This window comes from Tachypleus tridentatus, chromosome 4 (genome assembly GCF_004210375.1).
Source record: "Tachypleus tridentatus isolate NWPU-2018 chromosome 4, ASM421037v1, whole genome shotgun sequence".
Taxonomy (NCBI): Eukaryota; Metazoa; Arthropoda; class Merostomata; order Xiphosura; family Limulidae; genus Tachypleus; species Tachypleus tridentatus.
Window position 1 is genome coordinate 56,628,895 of NC_134828.1, and position 20,490 is coordinate 56,649,384.

General features: G+C 32.3%; 1 protein-coding gene across 1 annotated transcript in view; it reads right to left on the bottom strand.

Moving 5' to 3' along the window:
- LOC143249183 (zwei Ig domain protein zig-8-like) overlaps window positions 1-20,490 on the bottom strand; it is a 106,993-nt gene that overhangs the window by 14,396 nt on the left and 72,107 nt on the right. Inside the window, exon 3 of the mRNA XM_076498642.1 lies at window positions 18,200-18,410. Within this exon, the coding sequence (XP_076354757.1) occupies window positions 18,200-18,410 (211 nt within the window). The remainder of the gene's footprint in view (window positions 1-18,199; window positions 18,411-20,490) is intronic.

Genomic DNA, 20,490 nt, shown 5'->3' on the forward strand with positions numbered 1-20,490 from the left:
TGCTTTTGTAATTGTCAGAAACTTTTCTATTAATAAATAATAAAATCTCCTACTCTATTTTAACCTCCGATTATAGACATCCTGCAATATAAACCATCAGTGTTGTTTGGTGAGAATTATTAAACACGTGAAATATTTCCTTTTTACAAACGTCTATTAGTATTTTAGTATTTATAATAATTGTCTACATTGTTATTTTTAACGTCAACACTATGAATATAGAATACATTTACTGTATTACAACTTATCATTCGAGGTCGGCTGTGAATAGTTTTGTAGATGCACAATGGCGTGGAATGTACTTATTCCGAAACCAATGAACAAAAACTAACTGAAAAATTTAAACACATGATCAAAGCTTATCTCGAAAGTTTAAAGAATCGCTTTCACTTCTTTATTGGTACTTTCTTTTAGAAAACTATATACGGATCACTAACGTAATTACTTTATTATAGCAGATTCTTGTTTCTGGAACTTGTGTTGCTTTTATTTGCGTATTTTATATATTAAAGGTTTGAATATTATATGCAAATTTCAACTGTATTCTGTTTACCATTATATAATAAATGTAAAGTATTGACTACATGAATGAATTAGGACACGTAGAAATATCTTTTGTAAGTGTATTCTATTTAACAGTTGATAACTAATAAATAGTACAAAAATAAGTAAATCTATTCTAAAGAAAACCTAACTATGATACATGTTGTACATTTTAGCTTATAACAATAAAAACTATATATGTATATTTCCACACAGTTCTATATGATTTTTATTATGTACATTCATGGAGTATTTACTGAGTAAAAGCCCGTATGGTAGAGCAAAGGTAGTGTATGATCGGATAATTATGAACGAGTTATTCTAGTATGTATATGTTGTTTTGGACATTTGTTCGTCAAAGCATACTTAAACACCTATTTGTAGAAAATGGTGTGTTTTTAGAACAATCTTTTTCAAAATGGATGAACACAGTGTTCACACAACATCTCTATATTAGTGTAGAGTCATGCCTTCTTACGTGCCAGAAGTTTTATAGCGTAAAATTATTCGACTGCATAGAAATAGTATAAACCAAACGAACAATGTCAGAACAGTAAGGTACAGTGTACTGTATCCAAAATCCTAAAACAACATCAGATTACAGGAAACGTTGTTTCAAGAAAGAGTACTGGCAGACGCTGAAATACTGCTGCCCAAGATGACTGTATTTTTGATCAGATTAACAAAAGCAAACAAATTGAGCAAGTCTTGAATGAAAAAGTGTTTTGAGTTGTAAAACATCTTTACCTTTTAAACATTCGGATTGGTCAAAGACTGTTTAATCCTCCTTTACTATTCAGTATTTAACGTAGCGGTTTTTATTGTATTATAAAATTTATTATATTATTACTAGATTATTGCTTTTAATACATGTTATGCTACGTGACTATTGAGTTGGGCAAGGGAGAAGGCCGAGAAAGACAAACAGATGAAGGCTGGATAAGTAAAGGCAAGATATGTCCTAGGAATCGAAAACGCCGAGAATAGTAGAAGTATTTGAATAAGCAATTTGAATAGTGTGTGGTACGGATTTATAAATCCAAATTTCATGGCTGCGATATACAAATCCAAACCCTTGAAATTAGGTTTTGGAGATAATTGGAGTACTCGAGAAATTCCGCTCTTGTTAACACGTTAAGATCAAATATTGCAACACGTTACAACATAAATGGCATGAACACATTAATTCCATAATATTCAGAAAAACACTGGATTGGAAACTAACAAAACAAGGTTAATTTGCAACAATGACTATTTATTAATAACCAGATATTAAACAGAATTCACTGTTGTCACCAAGTTACTTTAGCAAGACAGCATGTAAAGTACATGAATCCTGTTTCGGTTTGTTAAAGTTAATGGTATGATTCATAATCGTCATTTGCCTGGGCATCAGATGATGGAAGACTATCTTTTCCACAGGGAACATACAGGAGGTGGCCCAGTACGTGTTTGAGCAGCTATTCATCACTGTGGAAAACTGCTCTTCATAACCTCTAAAGAAACGTCAATTGTGCCTCCTACAATCTTTACATAAAGATAATATTTATCTAATATGCTAAGTAAAAGTTTGGCAACAGGTTTTTGTTCTAAGATGATAACACCATTGTTCAAAATGCATCTATTGTACAAGATTATCTTAATCAAAAAGATGTTACGAATGTTACTAGCGAAAAAACTATCCAGATTATAATCTCATTGAGAACTGTTTGGCAGAATTAAGGCAGAAAACCGCTAACTACGACCCTAAGCAATCTACAGATGCTGATTTTCAGCGTTTTCGAGTAGCAATGTTGGACTAAATCACAGTAAATTACATAAGTAGTAACATCGGAGATTATTTGAGTACGAGGAGGATCAACCAAGTACTAAGTGTTTATCATGATTTGTGGCCCGGCATGGCCAAGCGTGTTAAGGCGTGAGACTCGTAATCTGAGGCTTGCGGGTTCGCATCCCTGTCGCGCCAAACATGCTCGCCCTTTCAACCGTGGGGACGTTATAATGTGACGTTCAATCCCCTATTCGTTAGTAAAAAAGTAGCTCAAGAGTTGGCGGTGGGTGGTGATGACTAGCTGCCTTCCCTCTAGTCTTACACTGCTAAATTAGGGACGGCTAGCACAGATAGCCCTCCAGTAGCTTTGTGCGAAATTGGAAAAAAAAACAATCATGATTTGATATATGATTCAAGACTCTATCTATAATAATTTTATATCATATTTTGTCATTTTATACGTGCTGATAAATTTTCGTTCTAATAGGTAAAACGCTGTTATAAATATTTTTTTCTACAGGCGTCTGAAAAACTATTTCCTGTTCTTATAAATCGTTTAAGAAGTTCACAGGATCTGTCTCATTATAAAAAAGTAAATAAGTAGATGTTTTCTGTGATGTATATATGTCAATTTGGCATCACTAAGTGTGCTTGTATTCCACCTTAATACGAATAATCTTAACTGTTATAACATATTCAAACTGTATATATGCACAAAGTAGATTTAAGAGAATATTCTGTCTACATGTTTTTTTCCTTCCAATTTATAACTGTGTGTTTGTGTTTTTCTTATGGCAAAGTCACGTCGGGCTATCTGCTGTGCTCACCGAGGGGAATTGAACCGTTGCTTTTAGTGTTGTAAATCCGTAGACTTACCGCTGTACTAGCGGGGAGCCAATTTATAACTAAAAATATTACCTGAATAACGTGAATAATAATAATAGTAATGTAATGCAACATATCTATAAGGTCAAAATTTGTACACCTCGTAACAGTCAATAACTATAAATATTTTTATTTATAGTTAGTTCATTTAAATGAACATTAAAACACTAATATAATTAATTGTTAGCAAACCGTAATTGTGTCAAAAATAAACATCACAAAATTGCAAATTTGTAAAAAAAAATCTTCGAACTGTTAATATGGAAGAGCAATAAAATTTAATATTGATACTTATAAATCATGAATTTGATAATAAAGGGAAGAAGTAGAGGTGCTTGAACCCACAAAGTCCTATATTCTATTACCTGTGGGACTGTAGTTAGTTACTCCTGAAGTAAAAATAAAACGTACACAACAAAAAATTAGAACAATGTTTCTTCTGGTATAACTCCATACTCAACAATATTCACTCTACAATCGTAAAACTAATAATAATTATACTAAAACTACCTTCAATAGAAACAAGAAATCGTTATTCCTGTAAAAAGTAAAACGAAGTATATCTCAGGTAGAGGAAATTAAGCATCGCTATTTGAATTTGACCTTTCCAGTGCTAATAGTTAGTACTCTACAATAAAAATTAATAAATATATCAAAATTTATATTTTTAAGAACCTTCTATTACACTTTCACTAAGGAGAGTGTTTTGAAAAAAAAAAAAGATTTACGAACGGAGGTTAAGACTGATATATAGTGTATCCCCACTGCAATGTTCGTCCTACTTTCAGTCACCTCCAAAACCTAGAATACATTTTTATATCGTAAATTATAACTTGTACCCTGAGATCTGTTTAATTAGTTCAGCTTATTTTATTATTTTTTAAATTTATTTTTGTTTCGGCTTGTTTTAGGTAATAACAAATTTATATATTTATATACACACGAATGGATCAAAATACTTATAAAATCCTTGTTGACATGTGAGAATCTTGCAGATCCATACACATAGAAAAGTGGCCTTTTCTTTCTTTTTGAAAGATGAGCCGTGATAACTACAATATGTTGCATACAAACGGACAACTCCCTCTAGAATTCAATGAAGATGTGTTTGTGAAAACTGGTGCAATGTATCGATTTTTCTCATTGTTTCTTATGAACAAAGTGGTAAGTATTTTCACATAAGTGCCTTATGTAATTACTAACTTTCATTTTGATTCTATCGATATATACATGTATTACACTAAAATGTGTATATCATAAATTTATTAATTGTAGAAATCCCTACTAACATTTTCTAAACTTCCGCCAATACCTGAATATTTCAATACTCAAAAATGTTATTGTGGTGAATAACAATCAATAAAATAATCCAAAACATACAATTTTCTTTCAAAATTTATTTAATTCAATCGAATGTCATTTAACGAACGATAAAAATAATAATACTCATACTTTAAATCTCTTTTTTTTTCATTATTGTAGCTACATTTACGTACGACAATTGCTGCCTTCTGATAAACTGTAAATAATTATAGAGGCCTGGAATGGCTTTATTGCCTTTGAATTTTTACATGTTTTTCGGGAAGTCCTGTACACTGATTCCAAAACTGATATCTATTCTTTTTTTTCACGTACAGAGTTTTTTTACAAAACAACATATATATATATATATTCAATAAGTGAACCATTTTCATTGAAATCGAATCACATTTTGTTATGCTTAAAATGTTTACAACCACTAGATATAGATTTTTGTATACCAATTGCGACGTGAGAGTCTTATCGATAGTTCTAGAATCCAAACATAATAATAAAAACTGTTCACTGTGGAAAATAAAATAATAATTGGATCTCAATAAGTTTTTCTTCCTGTAAAAACTCCTTACGTGATAAAAAAAGAATATTAGTATCGAAAGCTGTGTAGATGAATTATGGAAAATCCGTTACTTAAACCAAAAACATCTTCTATGAAATTTAAATTTGCAGGTCTGTTATTACCATGAATGGTAAGGTGACGCGATTTAAAAGTTAAAATGTTTTTCATTTAAATTAGAAAACTAATAGAGTTAGATGAAACTTTGTAGAATGGACGGCAACTGCCTGTTGTGGAGACACAAGTGTAGAGAACGACGTTTCGAAAGTCTTTCGCTTTTCGTCTTCAGATCAGTGTGTGTTTAGATGTTTTCGGTCTTTTATAGTGTCCTGGTGGATTGTGAGAGCGTGTTATGATTGGTTAGATTATCACTGTTTCTGATTAGATTTCCTGTAGAATCAGCCAATGGCAGCCACAGGTTACTCACTCACCTCTAATCCAAAATCTCTGTTTAGTAAAGGTTTAATAGTGTTAATATAAAATGATTCTTAGATTTTTCTTGTCTTCCAGAATTTGTCTGTGTCGATTATTCTAGTTTTCCCTCAGTTTATTCTGTGTCCAGTTGAAGTGGGGTGCTCTGTTGTTGTTTTGAATTAAGCACAAAGCTACACAATGAGCTATCTGTGCTCTGCCCACTATGGGCATTGAAACCAGGTTTTCAGAGTTGTAAGTTTGCAGACATACCGCTGAGCCACTTGGAAGCGGCGTACTCTGCAATGGTTGAATTTTGTGTTTTCATGAGTCTTGTACTATCTTTATGTTCTTTTATTCTTGATGCGAGTTTTCTTCCCGTTTCTCCAACTGGGAGAAAACTAGAATCACTTCATTGCATCAGAATAGCCATATTCAAATATAGGAAAACACCCACGTACTGATAAATAATCTTCCATGATCAGAGACGAAGAGGAACTACAACGTTCCTGAACACCCTTGTTGGGTAGAGAATTCCTCAGACTTCTCTCTCTCAAAGCTAAACCCATGCCAAGGTTTCATTCGTACACACACTGACCTAAAGATGAAAGGTGGAAGATTTTCTAAACGTCGTCCTCTACACTTGTGTCTCTACAATAAGCAGTTGCCTTCCATTCTACAAAGTTTCTTCGTAAATACTCTGCCTAAGCAATCTATCAAAGAATAATATAGTTAAAATTTGAGAATATTTTAGGAGTAGTTTTAATTTATTCAATTTAGTTAATGCATTAGTTTGATCTACAATTTAGTTCCAGTTATTATCTAGATAGGATGAGTGCTTTAAAATCCATAGTCGTTAGAGTTCGTAATTTATTGGATTAGGTGGTTTATAAGAGTTAAGTTTGAGAAAACGAAGAAAACCGCATATTTACAGGAAGTATTTCCCGTTAACTGACGAATGTACTTATAATTTTGTGTACCCTATTTATCAGACACGAAACACCATAATCTGTAAAGAGTGAATGAATTTAATACTATATATTTATTTTAATATCTACGTTTGTTTTAGTAACATATATATTTAGCAATGCATTTTCTTATCTTTTTTAAATGTGAATTGCAAAAGTTCCGCCTGCTCTCTAAGTATGTAGAAGATTCACGAATATATAAATCAACAATATATGTTTTACATTATTTTCAACTGAACTTTCAAGAGCCTCTCCTTAAAGTTTTGAATCGGCGCTGAGAGACAATTTAATATTTTTGATATACTGCAATTAGTATACTATAAATCAGAAAATTGTAATTGTAATAAATGCTTACTAATTGGTAAACTATTTGACCAGAAACGTTTGTTAACTCGAATATAATAAATTTGAAACTCATATAATGATAAGACAAACTTAAATTGTATGTTGTTGCATAGCAAAGTCTAATCGGGTTACCTGATTTGTTTATTAGAAGGAATTGAAGGCTTGATTTTAGCGTTGTAAATCTGCAGATTTACTACTATCTCACCGGGATACATGAAGTCGAAATGGACAATCATTTTTACAAAAATAACAAGTGAAACGCTTAAATAAATAACTATTACTACTTTTATTTTTTGAAATGAATTGGCATACACTCTTTCCAAATCATATTAGATGTTTGTGCCTTTAATGTTCTTTATCTTCAAATAAATACTTTTAAAGTTTTTTTTAACATTTTCAAGGAAACTAATTTTTGTAAAGTTTAACATGTTTTGCATTTGAGAAAAATATATTGTTTAAATTAAGTATGGTTCAAAAAATCGTTACAGCTTAAAATTTTATGATGTTTTTTAAACAATACGATTCACATATAGTAAAATTAGTTCTGAAATAGCTCCTCGGAGAAATATTCATAGTGATTTAATGGTAGTTTAGCTACATTATTTAAACATCAGCTAATAATCATTCTTAATCATCATTAAAATGTCTTAAAATGTGTTGTAATTTTATCAACTTGAAAGAAACAGAGTAGATGATGTATTTGTAATATTTGTTATAAAATGACGTCACTAAATAACATCCAGATTATGCCAAAAACTATCATTTATGTCAATTTGACTGCTTTATAGTGCTTTTACATAAAACTAAATGCTTATATATCTTACACTTTTTGTGCTAAATATATCAAAATTATCGTCTACATTTGAAATATTTTAAATTTTAGGTCATTATAATTTATAACTTATATATTAAAGTTATCTTGATTAAATATTTTACGTAATTTATTAAGCAACGTAAAAATTACGATACCAATTAAGAGAGTTAACATTTGTATTGTTTTAGCTGAAGGTTTTACATCTGTTTACCAACCCGTGACTCAATGGCAAGTCCGAGGACTTATAAATTCGAATTTTGATATTCGCAAAGAACAGAGCACGAAGATCCTATTGTGTAATCATGTGCCAACAAATAAGTAAACAAGTAATCTGTTTTTGTTTTACATTTTTGTAGTTACAACTTACCATCCCTGAGAGTTTTTAAAGTACAAACTTTCTAATGCAATATAATTCTAAGGAAATGTGATTAAATGATCAATTTCTGTGATTATGAGAAAACCCAGTTGTAGAGAAAATTATATATTTAAAAACGGCTGGTATTGGTAGAGAAAGCACTAATAGAGGAGCTTTCTCTACCCATACCAGCCGTTTTTAAATATATAAAAAATCAGTTTGAGTTTAATACTAATTAATTAAGATAAATAACGAATACTCATGACATAAAAAATCATAATATAATGTATCATATCAGGCCAATAAACATTAATGTAATTGAAATTATTATCAATCTCAAATTAGGGTAATATCATTCTTGTTACTCCCCAAAAATTACCAAGCTAAAGCTACATAACTTACAACACTAGCCTTCATCTATATTTATATGAAGTACAAAAGTATGGTGTGTTTGTTTGTTTGTGTATCCGTTCTCTAACTACGACTAGGTCGTTAGAACAATGTGGACTAAACATTTTTTGATGGTAGCTTGGAACAAGAGGCTTGTTAATGATTGTTCAGTCCTCTCCATCCTCATTATATCTGTTGTTGAGCATTATTTATTTTTCATGTAAGCTATGTTAACTAAATTTATAGATGACGCTAAGTTCTTAAACCAAGAAAATACATTAAATATTATGTTAACAACATGCACACAGTGTGAAAAAGGCACACGATCGTCTTATATATTTAAGAGAATCCGATAGTAGGCTTTTTGGAGAATGCAAGTGAAAAATGGCCCCCAATTTTTCAATTCTATTTGAACGGAGATGAAGTTTTTTCTCCAACAGCATCCATAATGCTGATATAAAAAAGTGTTTTTGAATTATACCAGCTTTCTACTTTGAATCATGACCTTTCTACTTAAAGTACTTCTACGGTCAATGATAATCTATTAATTCATTCACATGAAACACTATTATAGGACATCAAGGGGTGAGTATTGAAATCAAGTAACAGAAAGTACCTTTACCGCTACTACTTTAGCTGCTACAAAGTAAATCTGGCCATCACACAACGTATACAGTGTTTTAAGTACATACATATTGAGTTATTAAAGCTTGTACAAAATATTTGATGATTTGATGAGTTAATAATGAAAACTATAATGAAATGTTATGTTGTAAATAAATTGTGTCACAACTTTATTTATCATAGTATCCATCCACACATTTTTCTTTTAAAGTCATAAACAACTGAAAAAATATTATTTCACATAAGGCATTATGAATACACTTTGAACATAATGTAATATAGAAATACGATTTGGCATATAAAATTGAAAAACATTCATTCGTTTGAAAAATGATGGAAATTGTAAAATATCCTTAGGGCTTTAAAAATAACTAATCATTATCTTTCACGACCGTAGAATGGCTTATAATAAATCATTCAAACATAGTTTTTTATAAAAATAACCACTTTTAATGTTGCTAATATTTGTATGATATACTTTTGTACCTGAAAAAAACATTTGTCGGGTCATCCCATAAGTAATGTCCGAAAATTTAATACAGAAAGTGCATCATCATTTCTGTCGTTGTAGAAGGCTTTAATGACTAAACTTTGTAGTAGGACGTGTATAAAAATGTCCAGACAAATCAAAGAAACTAACTCAACTCTATCTTTTCAGATCATTAATCAAGTAAACCCTTAAAGATGGATGTGTCTGAAGAGCACACTAGGCATAGATTGCTTTATGAGTTTAAAAAAGGCAATAGTGTAGCAGAAACTACATGAAATATCCAAGGAACAGGAAAAGGCTCAGCGCAGGTAAACTGGCTAAAGCACAGACGAAAATGGACTTCCACCCTAGAAAAGTCTTGTTAAGCGTTTGGTGGGATATGTTGGTGTGATCCACCTTGAGTTGCTGCCATTCAACGTAACGATTACTTAAGACTTCTACTGTCAGCAATTACGGCGCTTGAATGCTGCACTGAAAGAAAAGAGCCCTGCTTTGATCAATCGTAAAGGTATTGTGTTACACCAGGATAATGCACCGCCCCATACAGCAAGGATCACATCTGCAAAGACTGAAGAGCTAGACTGGGAAAACTTCCACATTCTCCTTATTCTCCAGACCTTGCTCCGTCTGATTACCATCTATTCCGAAGTTTGCAGAACTATCTTGATGGAAAAGAGCTTGGAACACTTGAAGATGTCAAACTACCCTCTCTACATTGTTTTCTTCCAAACCCCAAATATTTTATAGAAGTAGGATTCAGAAGCTTGTGAATCGTTGACAAGAAGTAGTTAATAATAATGGAACATACATTATTGACTAAATAATATTAAACGTGTTTGAAATACTTCCTCTTTTTCTGAACCTAAAATCGGACATTACTTAAGGAATGGCCTGATATTTTACTAAATATTTCGAATAATATCATATTTTAAGCATTGTTTTGTATCTGATGACGTTAAATGCTCTTTTATACGTTATTTCAGTAAAACAACAGCTGAGTTTTGAAATAAATATTTATACACATCCCAGTTTCAACTGATTAGACGCGGTGAGCAGCGGTAAGTCTACTGATTTACAAGGCTAAAATGAGGGATTCGACCCCCCTCAGTGGCCTCAGCAGATAGCTCGACGTGACTTTGCTATAAGAAACACACACACATTACATGTGGCTAGAGAGATGAACTTTTGGCCCATATTGTTGTTTGTATTCACAAGACAACTTTCCGAAATTGACACTTCACATCAAGGAGAAAATTTTGTGTGTTTTGCTCTATAAATATACACAAGTAAATTACTGCATAATAAATATCAAAGAGTTTTGATTGTTTTTTTTATTATAAACTTCTGTTACAAAGATTGATTTTACATTGATAACTTAAAATTTGTATCCAGGACTATCTTAAATTTCCGAAACTAGCTTAAACTTGTAATACGTTATATGGGTTTTGACCAATAATATCGTTAACAGCGAGGTACCTACCTGAAGAAACAACGTATTTTGACTTCTTTAAACAGGTACGTAAGAAAAGAAGTTCGATTAATTATACTGATGGCCACGCTAGTTTTTCATTTCTCTCTATGTTCGTTGTTTATTGTGACCGGAAGGTATGAGTATTTTTAGAAAAATACAATTTGTCCTGAATTAAAGAGTAGTTTTTGTTCGTATGAAGTGGATAATAATTTTTCAGAGCTTTTCATTACTCGCGCAAATGCCCTAGACGTATTTTCAAACTAATATTTGTGAGAAAACGAAAACTTCTAACCGCTTCTTCAGTGCTATTGGATTGTCCAAGTTTAATATGTTCAACGAATAGCAATTGAAATCCAGATACTTTCGGGTTAGATAAGATAGAAACTTTTATAGATGATCTCTGGATGTCACCAAAAGAATAAGCTTTATATAATGATAACAAATAAAAATCGGAGATAAGGCAGTTCTTTTTTCTTTATATATATATACAGCTTCTTACTTATGTGCTGAGTTTCACAACTGTATTTTCAAGTTGTTGACAGTAGAGAGTAGTCATCATGCTTTCACCGTACGACTGAAAAAATCTTATAAGCACTGAAAAGAACAAGTTAGTTCTATAGAGCCCAGAAACAGTACTTAGATAACTGAACCATATATAATGTTTAAGGAAAGCAACTTAGTTTCAAAGTTTAATTCAATTTGAAAACAAGTTAATTACTTACAACTAGATTTTGTCGAATTGCTGTTGCTTTTTTTACTCTGCAAAATCAAGTCACGTCCAATTAAATTGATTTCAAGTTATAAGAAATAAATGTTTTAGGATTTTTAAATGTAATTAAACATTTATTTGATTTCTTAGATTTATAGTGAAATATAAGTTTCCTGTTTCTATGTTCATAGGTTTCTTTAGACAGTGAGTTTACACATTAAACTACAATATTATATATATGTAAAAACGGCTCGTTTGGGTTGAGAAAATATTTTACGTAGAGGAGCGAACAACGTTTTGACCTTCGTCGGTCATCGTCAGGTTCACAAAGAAAGAGGTAACTGACCAAAAGGTGACCACATGTTTGAAAGGGGTTGTGTAACTGAGTGTTGGAATGTAGAGGGCGATGTTAGATGTTTGAATATATAATTTTATATTATTTATTTTATTATATTTAATATAGGTATAAAGTTGTTCCTTTTTATTGGTTTATTTTGGGTTTAAGTTGTTGTATAAGTAAGGCTTCTTTAATTTTGCGTTTGTTTATGTTTGTTTCTTTATCTATGTTTTCTATAATTATGTTGTGTTTATTCGACCTGCAGTGTTCGAAAACGTGTGAAGGTGACATTTTATGTTCTTTGAATCTGGTTTCCATTTTTCTACTTGTTTCTCCAATATAGAAGATGTGGCAGTTATCACATTGTATTTTATAAATAATGTTGGTGTGGTGTTTGTCAGTGTAGTTTTTACATAGTATATACCTCAGTTTTGTGCCTGGTTTTTGAATACATTTGGTATTAACTGAAATGTCATATTTTGTTACCAGTTTTGGCCAAATGTTGGCTATTTTTCTGCTGATGTCGGGAATATATGATATGCAGCGGTATATGGTTTCGTGATTTTTTGATTCGTGAGATATATTTACTTCTGTTGGTTGATTTTGTTTTCTGTATAGGTGTGTGTGTATAATGTTTTCTACGGTTTGTGGAGGAAACTTGTTGATGTTGATAAAGTATTGTTTTATTTTGTCTAATTCATCGTTAATTTTATCTGGTGAGCAAAGTTTTATGGCTGTGTTTATTTGGTTTCTTAGTATGTTGAGTTTTTGTTTTGTTTCATGTGCTGAGTCCCAAGGAATGTATAGTCCAGTATAAGTGATTTTTCGGTGGATTTCTGTTTTGAATTGTGTGTCGGTTCTCGTAATTTTGAGGTTAAGAAATGATATTTGATTGCTTTCTTCCTATTCACATGTGAAGCTAATGTTGGGATATATAGAGTTAATGTGATTGAAAAAAATTAAGTGTGTGTTCTGTAGATCTGAATCCCACAACCGTATCATCTACATATCTGTATCAGTATAGTGGTGGATGTAATGCTGTGTGAATTGCTTGTGTTTCAACTTGTGTCATAAAAATATTGGCTAGAACTGGTGATACTGGGTTGCTCATACTTAGGCCATTTGTTTGTATATTGTTGTGGTTGTTGAACATGAAGTTTGTCTTCATCGTGGTGAAACTACAAACTACAACATTATTTGAGCAGTAGATTGTGACAGATATAAATAAACTTGAAATTCTAATGTAAATAACTATTATTTGAAATTTTTTAGTAAAGTAAATAGAATTTAAAAAATGAAAGCTAATTTTAAATTTCGTCAATTTAATCTGTTATAAATTTTTCACTATTTCGTTTACTATGTGATCATAGTTATGACTATGAAATGAATATAAAATTACTTTTGTCTTATTTCTAGGAATTAAATATAGGCTAAACATAATTCAAAAAGAGAACCGAAATAAAATAATTTGTGTAAAACGATAAAAAGTTATGGATCTCTTTTTCTATAACTTTCTTGTACGTGATACGTAAGCGAAATTATGTCATCTGTTCTCTAGGGTGTAAAGAGAACTCATGCAAATCGACAAAGATCCGTAAATATAGAGACACAATTGGTCCAGCATATAAAACCTGATACCCCTATGTTTAAGTCAGAAACAAATGAAGATGAAATACATTTATTATTCATAAAATACTTTTAAGTATATATTGAAATAGATGAGTAATGACCAAAGTATCATGACTAAGTACAATGAAGCGTATAACTTTAAAAAACGTTCTCGTTGTACAAGATTATTGCGTTTTATATAACAAAATATTTAACAATTCTGGACAAAAGATCCTCATTTAAAATTGGCTTCTATAGTTAATATTTCATAAAAGTTTTGGTTTTAGAAGACCAACATGCTAATTACTAAGCGGTGTCCTATTGTGGACATTAGGAGCACGATGAATTGTTGTATTATTGTCCGTCTTACAAAAGTCTTTATTTATCATTATGAAGATATGACACTGTGGTATACATTAGATTGATAAGGAACCTTTCGTCCATTTTAGGATACAAACTCAACCACAAAAATATTACATAGACCATTACGATACCTTTTACACCTCATACGGTTGGAATACCAGAAGAAAGGTAATGTTTCTTGTGTAATTGTCTCTATATTTTAATTATATTCATAGTACAGAAAAGAGTGAAGCTAAACTACTCAAAACACATGGCCTGCTTTTATTCATTTATTACGCATACCTATCTCTAAATGCAGATAAAACTATGTTTTCTCGTTTTTGTTTCAGATATAACCTTTCAGGATTGCCTGTGAGCTGATATATCCCAGTCTGCGTGGTGATTTCCGTGATGACGAGAAAACCCATTTGTAGAAAAAACTATATATTTAAAAACGGCTGGTATGGGTAGAGAACACCGTTATTCGCTCCTCTATTAGTGCTTTCTCTATCCATACCAACTGTTTTTAAACATACAATGTGTGGTGTTTTAACTAAATCTGATAGTGTTGGATATCATTTTTTATATGTATCAACCACCAACATAAGCTTGTGAACTCAGTTATTCTTAAAGGTAAAAATATTATCCTTTTACTTCTATTACTGATCTTCTCTGATAACAGAAGCATTTGAAAAGCTGCTGAGAGAAATGGTCATCACGGCTGGCATGGGTTATAACAATTTTATTAATAGGCAGAAAACAACGTTTCGATCTTCCTAGAGCATTTTTTTTGTTAACATGAAGATGACCTAGGAAGGTCGAAACGTTGTTCTCTGCTTATCAATAAAAGTGTTAATACCCATACCAGCCGTTCTAAGATATATTTTTATTTCAAGTGAGTTTCTCGTCATCAAGAAATAGTCGTTTTAAAGGTTTGTTATTTTGCTAGGTAGACATACACTATTATTCCCTATGAAAATCAGAGATATTATTCTTTTATTCGTTGTCTTGCTAACGAGCTATGATAATTTTAGATCTCTACACTAGTGACTTAATATTCATCACAGGAAATTCTCAGTGAAGAAATAATCAAGTGAATTTCAATAACACAAACAAAGAGAGAAAGTGTCATGTGTTTTTTAGCGAAACCACAGTCGTAATAAATGATGTTTTTCTGAAACATACAATTGTCTTGATTTTCCTCAGTTCCATGAATATAATATAATTAAATATATATGTATAGTATACAATCATTCAGCATTAAGTTTGTATTCAACACAAAATTTTAGTGCTGTACTAAGAATATTTCATATTTTAGATTGTTTTGCGTGTTTGTGTGGTTTCTTATAGCAAAGCCACAGCGGGCTATCTGCTGAGCCCACCGAGGGGAATCGACCCTCTAATTTTAGCGTTGTAAATCCGTAGACTTACCGCTGTACTAACGAGGAACAGATTGTTTTGCACCTGTTAGCAGTAGGATGAAGAAAACTAGAACGGAAGATATATACTGCTGGACAAAACCTTAAAGCCAATGAACATAAAGAAAAAATATGCAGTTTGCATTGTTACAATCAACCACTTATTTAAGTAGAGCTTTAAAAGATGAAAATAAGAAAAAAAGAAAATAAAAATAAAAACACCTTTCTGGCATTTAATAGGGAAAATGTGAACACTATGAAATTAGCCTAAATACTAACTGGTCAAAAAAAGTCCTAAACAGGCTAGAAATTGCCCAACAAGAGTTCTCAGTAGTGAGTTGCACGGCCGTCATTGCGAATAACTTCAAATATTCGCTTTGGCATAGTTGATATAAGCGTTTGCAGAAGGCTGGCTGGAATGTTATTCCAAGTGATGAAAATGGCTTCACGAAAATCATGTATTGTTTGGAATTGACGTCCATTTCTATAGACTTCCTTTTCCATCCACCCCCAAACATTTTCAAAGGGGTTCAGTTTGGGCGAAAATGCTGGATGGTCCAAAAGAATCACGTATTGTGCCGTGAAAAAGTCCTTTGTCCTGCGGGTATTGTGAATTGCAGCGTTGTCCTGCTGAAAAATCCAGTCATTTCTACACAAGTGAGGACCTTGAGTCAATAAGGATGCTCTCTCCAACATGCGACTGTAGCCAGTTGCTGTTTGACGCCCCATTATAACCTGAAGCTCCATTGTTCTATGGAAGGAGAAAGCACCCCAGATCATGATGGAACTTCCTCTACTGTGGCGTGTAGAAAATGTCTCCGGTGGAAAATCCTTCTCGTGCGAGTAATGTTGTGGCCATCTGGACCATCCAGGTTAAATGGTTTCTCATAAGAGAACAAAACTTTCTTCCGTTTTTCTACATTCCATGTTTGGTACTTCTCAGCAAAGTTTAACCGAGCTGTTTCATGGTGTGGAGGGCCCGGCATAGCCAAGCGTGTTAAGGCGTGCAACTCGTAATCTGAGGGTCGTGGATTCGCATCCCCGTCGCGCCAAAAATGCTCGCTCTTTCAGCCGTGGAGGTGTTGTAATGTGACGGTCAATCCCACTATTCGTTGCCAAAAGAGTAGCCCAAGAGTTGGCGGTGCTGACTGGCTGCCTTCCCTCTTGTCTTACACTATTAAATTAGGGACGGCTAGTACAGATAGCCCTCGAGTAGCTTTGTGCGAAATTAAAAAACAACAACAAAAAAACAAATCATGGTGTGGAAGGAGGCCTAGCCTTTGAAAACGTTTACGGTTTTTAAAGCCTTCCTCTCGTAGATGCCGTCTTATTGTTTTGGAGCTATATTCAACGTTCATAGGGCCTTAATCTGGTTCGACGATCGGCTGGTGTCTCGCTGGACAACCCATCGAATCCTTCTGCTCAACGTCGGCGAAATTTTCTTGGGCCAACTACGTGAAATTCTCGTTCCGTATCCCTCAGGGTCTTTTAAGAAATTTGCAACAGCAGTTTCACTACGTTCAATCTCACCAGTGATGGCATGTTGAGAAAGACCTTACTTTTGAACCTCGACAATTCTGCCACGTCAACTTTAAGCCTTTGCCATGCTTTGCCAGTGGGAGATGTAGACAATGCTTATGCTTGAACACAAATGACTAAATTTCTTTACGTGTTTACAGATTAACGCTTTGTTATCAGTATGGTCTTAAACTTTTGACAATTTGTTTGTTTGTTTTGGAATTTCGCACAAAGCTACGCGAGGGCTATCTGTGCTAGCCGTCCCTAATTTAGCAGTGTAAGACTAGAGTGAAGGTAGCTAGTCATCACCACCCACCGCCAACTCTTGGGCTACTCTTTTACCAACGAATAGTGGGATTGACCGTCACATTATAACGCCTCCACGGCTGGGAGGGCGAGCGTGTTTAGCGCGACGCGGGCGCGAACCCGCGACCCTCGGATTACGAGTCGCACACCTTACGCGCTTGGCCATGCCGGGCCAACTTTTGACAAGCTAGTATTTAGGCTAATTTCATAGTGTTCACATTTTCCCTATTAATTGCTAAACAGGTTTTTATTTTTATTTTCCATTTTCTTATTTTTATCTTTCGAAGCTCTACTCAAATAAGTGGTTGAGTCTAACAACTCAAAATGCATATTTTTTTATGTTCATTGGCCTTAAGATTTTGGTTAGCAGTGTATATAAGACTCATGGTTTGGAATTATAAGAGTTACGCTATTTATTTGAGTCTGGTATAACATAAAGCTATAATAGTGCTGAGAAGATACAACAAAAGCTTATTTGATTTGTTTAAAAGATATGCATTTATTGGCTAACTACATCATGAGTTGAAACAAAATGTTCATAGTTTTGTTAACATGTAGAACATATGCTGTTCGCGATTCTCGTGTGTTCTATTTTCTGCATAGCAACAATCAGTCATGCACTGATATAAAGGTTGTAGTATTGTATTTCTAATATGAAAGGCTTTTGTGTGGTGCATGAGCCAAATGAACGACACAGAGAAATATAGAATTCAGGTTTTACTGTTACAACATTTATTTTAAACTATAAATGGGTTAAGGACCCATGACAGCTGTACTTTTGTAACAAATGGTTGCCTGCTACTCTTATAATGCCTTTATAGTTTAAAGTGTGGAGCGTGTTCTGAGGCATCTAGGCGTAAACCATGGACCTTTCTATCCATGATCTGTTGTGATAACCAATCAGCCATGTGTAGCCCATAAAGGTTATATCTACTTCACATTTTACCAGTATCATCTGATATAATGCTCTGAATTTACGATCCAATATTACTACAGATCTTAGAAGGTATCATATACTTACCCAGGACTGACAAGTTTACGAAAACACTGATTTTTGGGTCAGTGCTCACTTGGCATTCATAGATCCCTTGATCCTTTAACTGAGTGAACTTTATCTGCAAAACCCAATCATTATCGTTCCCTGTACGGACGGTTTGGAAACGGTCATCACTGATGTATTTGTCTGTCCCTACAGTAAGTACATGAAAATCTTTCCTTCGGATCCAAGATACCTGAAACAAAAGAAATGAAGTGTACGAATAAAGATATTCTCAAAGTTAAATTTCTTTTATATATTTCATGCATCTTCAAACGCAGATGGTTTCTTTGAAACAAATATAAATCTTAAAATCGCAAAATGTTATAAACTTCCTCTGAAAAGGTATGAGATATAAATAAAAACAACGTTAGAAAATGATCAAAAATCTCAAAATGTATGAAAACTGTTTCTATGTGTTTCCTCTTAGAAAAACAGTATGTAATTATCACTTTAGTAATCCAAAACATCTAGGACCAATTTTTATTCGCTTGGACTTTTAATACACTTACGTGCTTCTTTTCAACTGTTTTGTTTCTTTCCCGGTAATAATTTTTATTTTATTTAATAAGTCTTAACTAGAAACTTCTTTATTTAATTAAATTTATTTGATGATGTAAAAGATAGTAGAAACATTTGCAGTATTTATGGTATACAAAAGTGAGTGCATAAAATAAGTAAATGAAGTTTCTGCTAATGTAACCTTCAGATTGCTGTTTTATCATACTGTTTTAAAATGTATTAGTGATTGACAGTTATTTTTATTATAATTAAAACTAGATTGATTTTTTCTATATAACTTTTTGTCGTTCAAGAAAAGTGGGAGTAAATATATTGCATTTTATTTAAGATAAACAGTACTTTTTATCAGTGTATATCTAACATCTCAGGTCATGTCTCAGACATGTCAGAACCTGTGATAAGATATTCATCTATTTTTCTTTTTTCGACGATATATTTCAATATATTTTCTCTCGAGCGCCTCCAGCACATTGTTTAATATAGTATATGTAACAATAATATAAGTTATACTGGTTATAAGAAAACTGCGTACTTTACACAATTGTAGTCAAATGTCTTGTTCTTGCATAATTACACTTACCTGGAAATTTAAGTAAGCAAATAAATATGTATGATTTTTATCACCTGAAAAGTATTGAAATTTCGAAACGTTTCTTTCTACTTGAAGTTTTTATTGCCTGATATTAGTTGTTTCCCAGATTTAAAACGTTGTCAGCTAATATTGATAGCACTTTTAACTTGTAGTTATAATTTTAATGACGGTCATATTAATGTTGTAAATAAATGACTATTACTTAATATTCTTTGAATTAGGCCCGGTATGGCCAAATGTGTTAAGGCGTTCTACTCCCGGTCGCACTTTTCAGCTGTAACCATCAATCCTCCTATTCGTTGGTAAAGGAGTAGCCCAAGAATTGGCGGTGGGTGGTAATGACTAGCTGCCTTCCTTCTAATCTTACACTGCTCGATTAGAGACGGCTAGCACAGATAGCTCTCGAGTATCTTTGTGCAAAATTCAAAACAAACAAACCTTTGATTAAGTTGCAAAAAGGTATTAAAACAAACTATGATGCTTCTTTTAAAAATTGATTTACAATAATTAATACTGGATTAGTAAGAAATATAGAAGGTTTACATCTTATCTCAACAGTTATGAAAATGTTTGACAGTTATTCATATCGGCTGAATTTGACTATAAATTAATCTACAAATATAAATTAATAGATGCTTCAGTGATAGCTCAGTTGTGTTATTAATGTAATCTATATATTCATTTATTATAGCTATTAGAATACCAGAAATGGTATCTATGTTTTTATCCAAAATATTAAATATTGAAAAAGGAAAGTACGCTTAAAGAGCAAGCATTTTATTATGTTTAATGATGATTGAAGGGGTATTTTTAATAACTTTACGCATAAGATTAAAATATCGTCACAACAAGGCTATGAGCTACGGTATTATTTTCTTAAAAATTATCGACTAACTTTTTTCTTTCAGAAAAGTATATAGAGATAAAGATAAAATCGGATTTATTTTCCTTTCATAGTTTTTTACATTTTGATGATTCTAAATTATTGCATGTAATAATGATAATAGTTTGTTTATATTGATTTATCAGAGCTGTTGACTAGTTATCAATTTTGTGTTTCGGTTTTGAGAAAGTTTTTTTTCAACTTCTAACAATAAACCATATATATATATATATATATATCTTCAGATTATATTCTTCATAATTTCGTTTGTTTTACTGG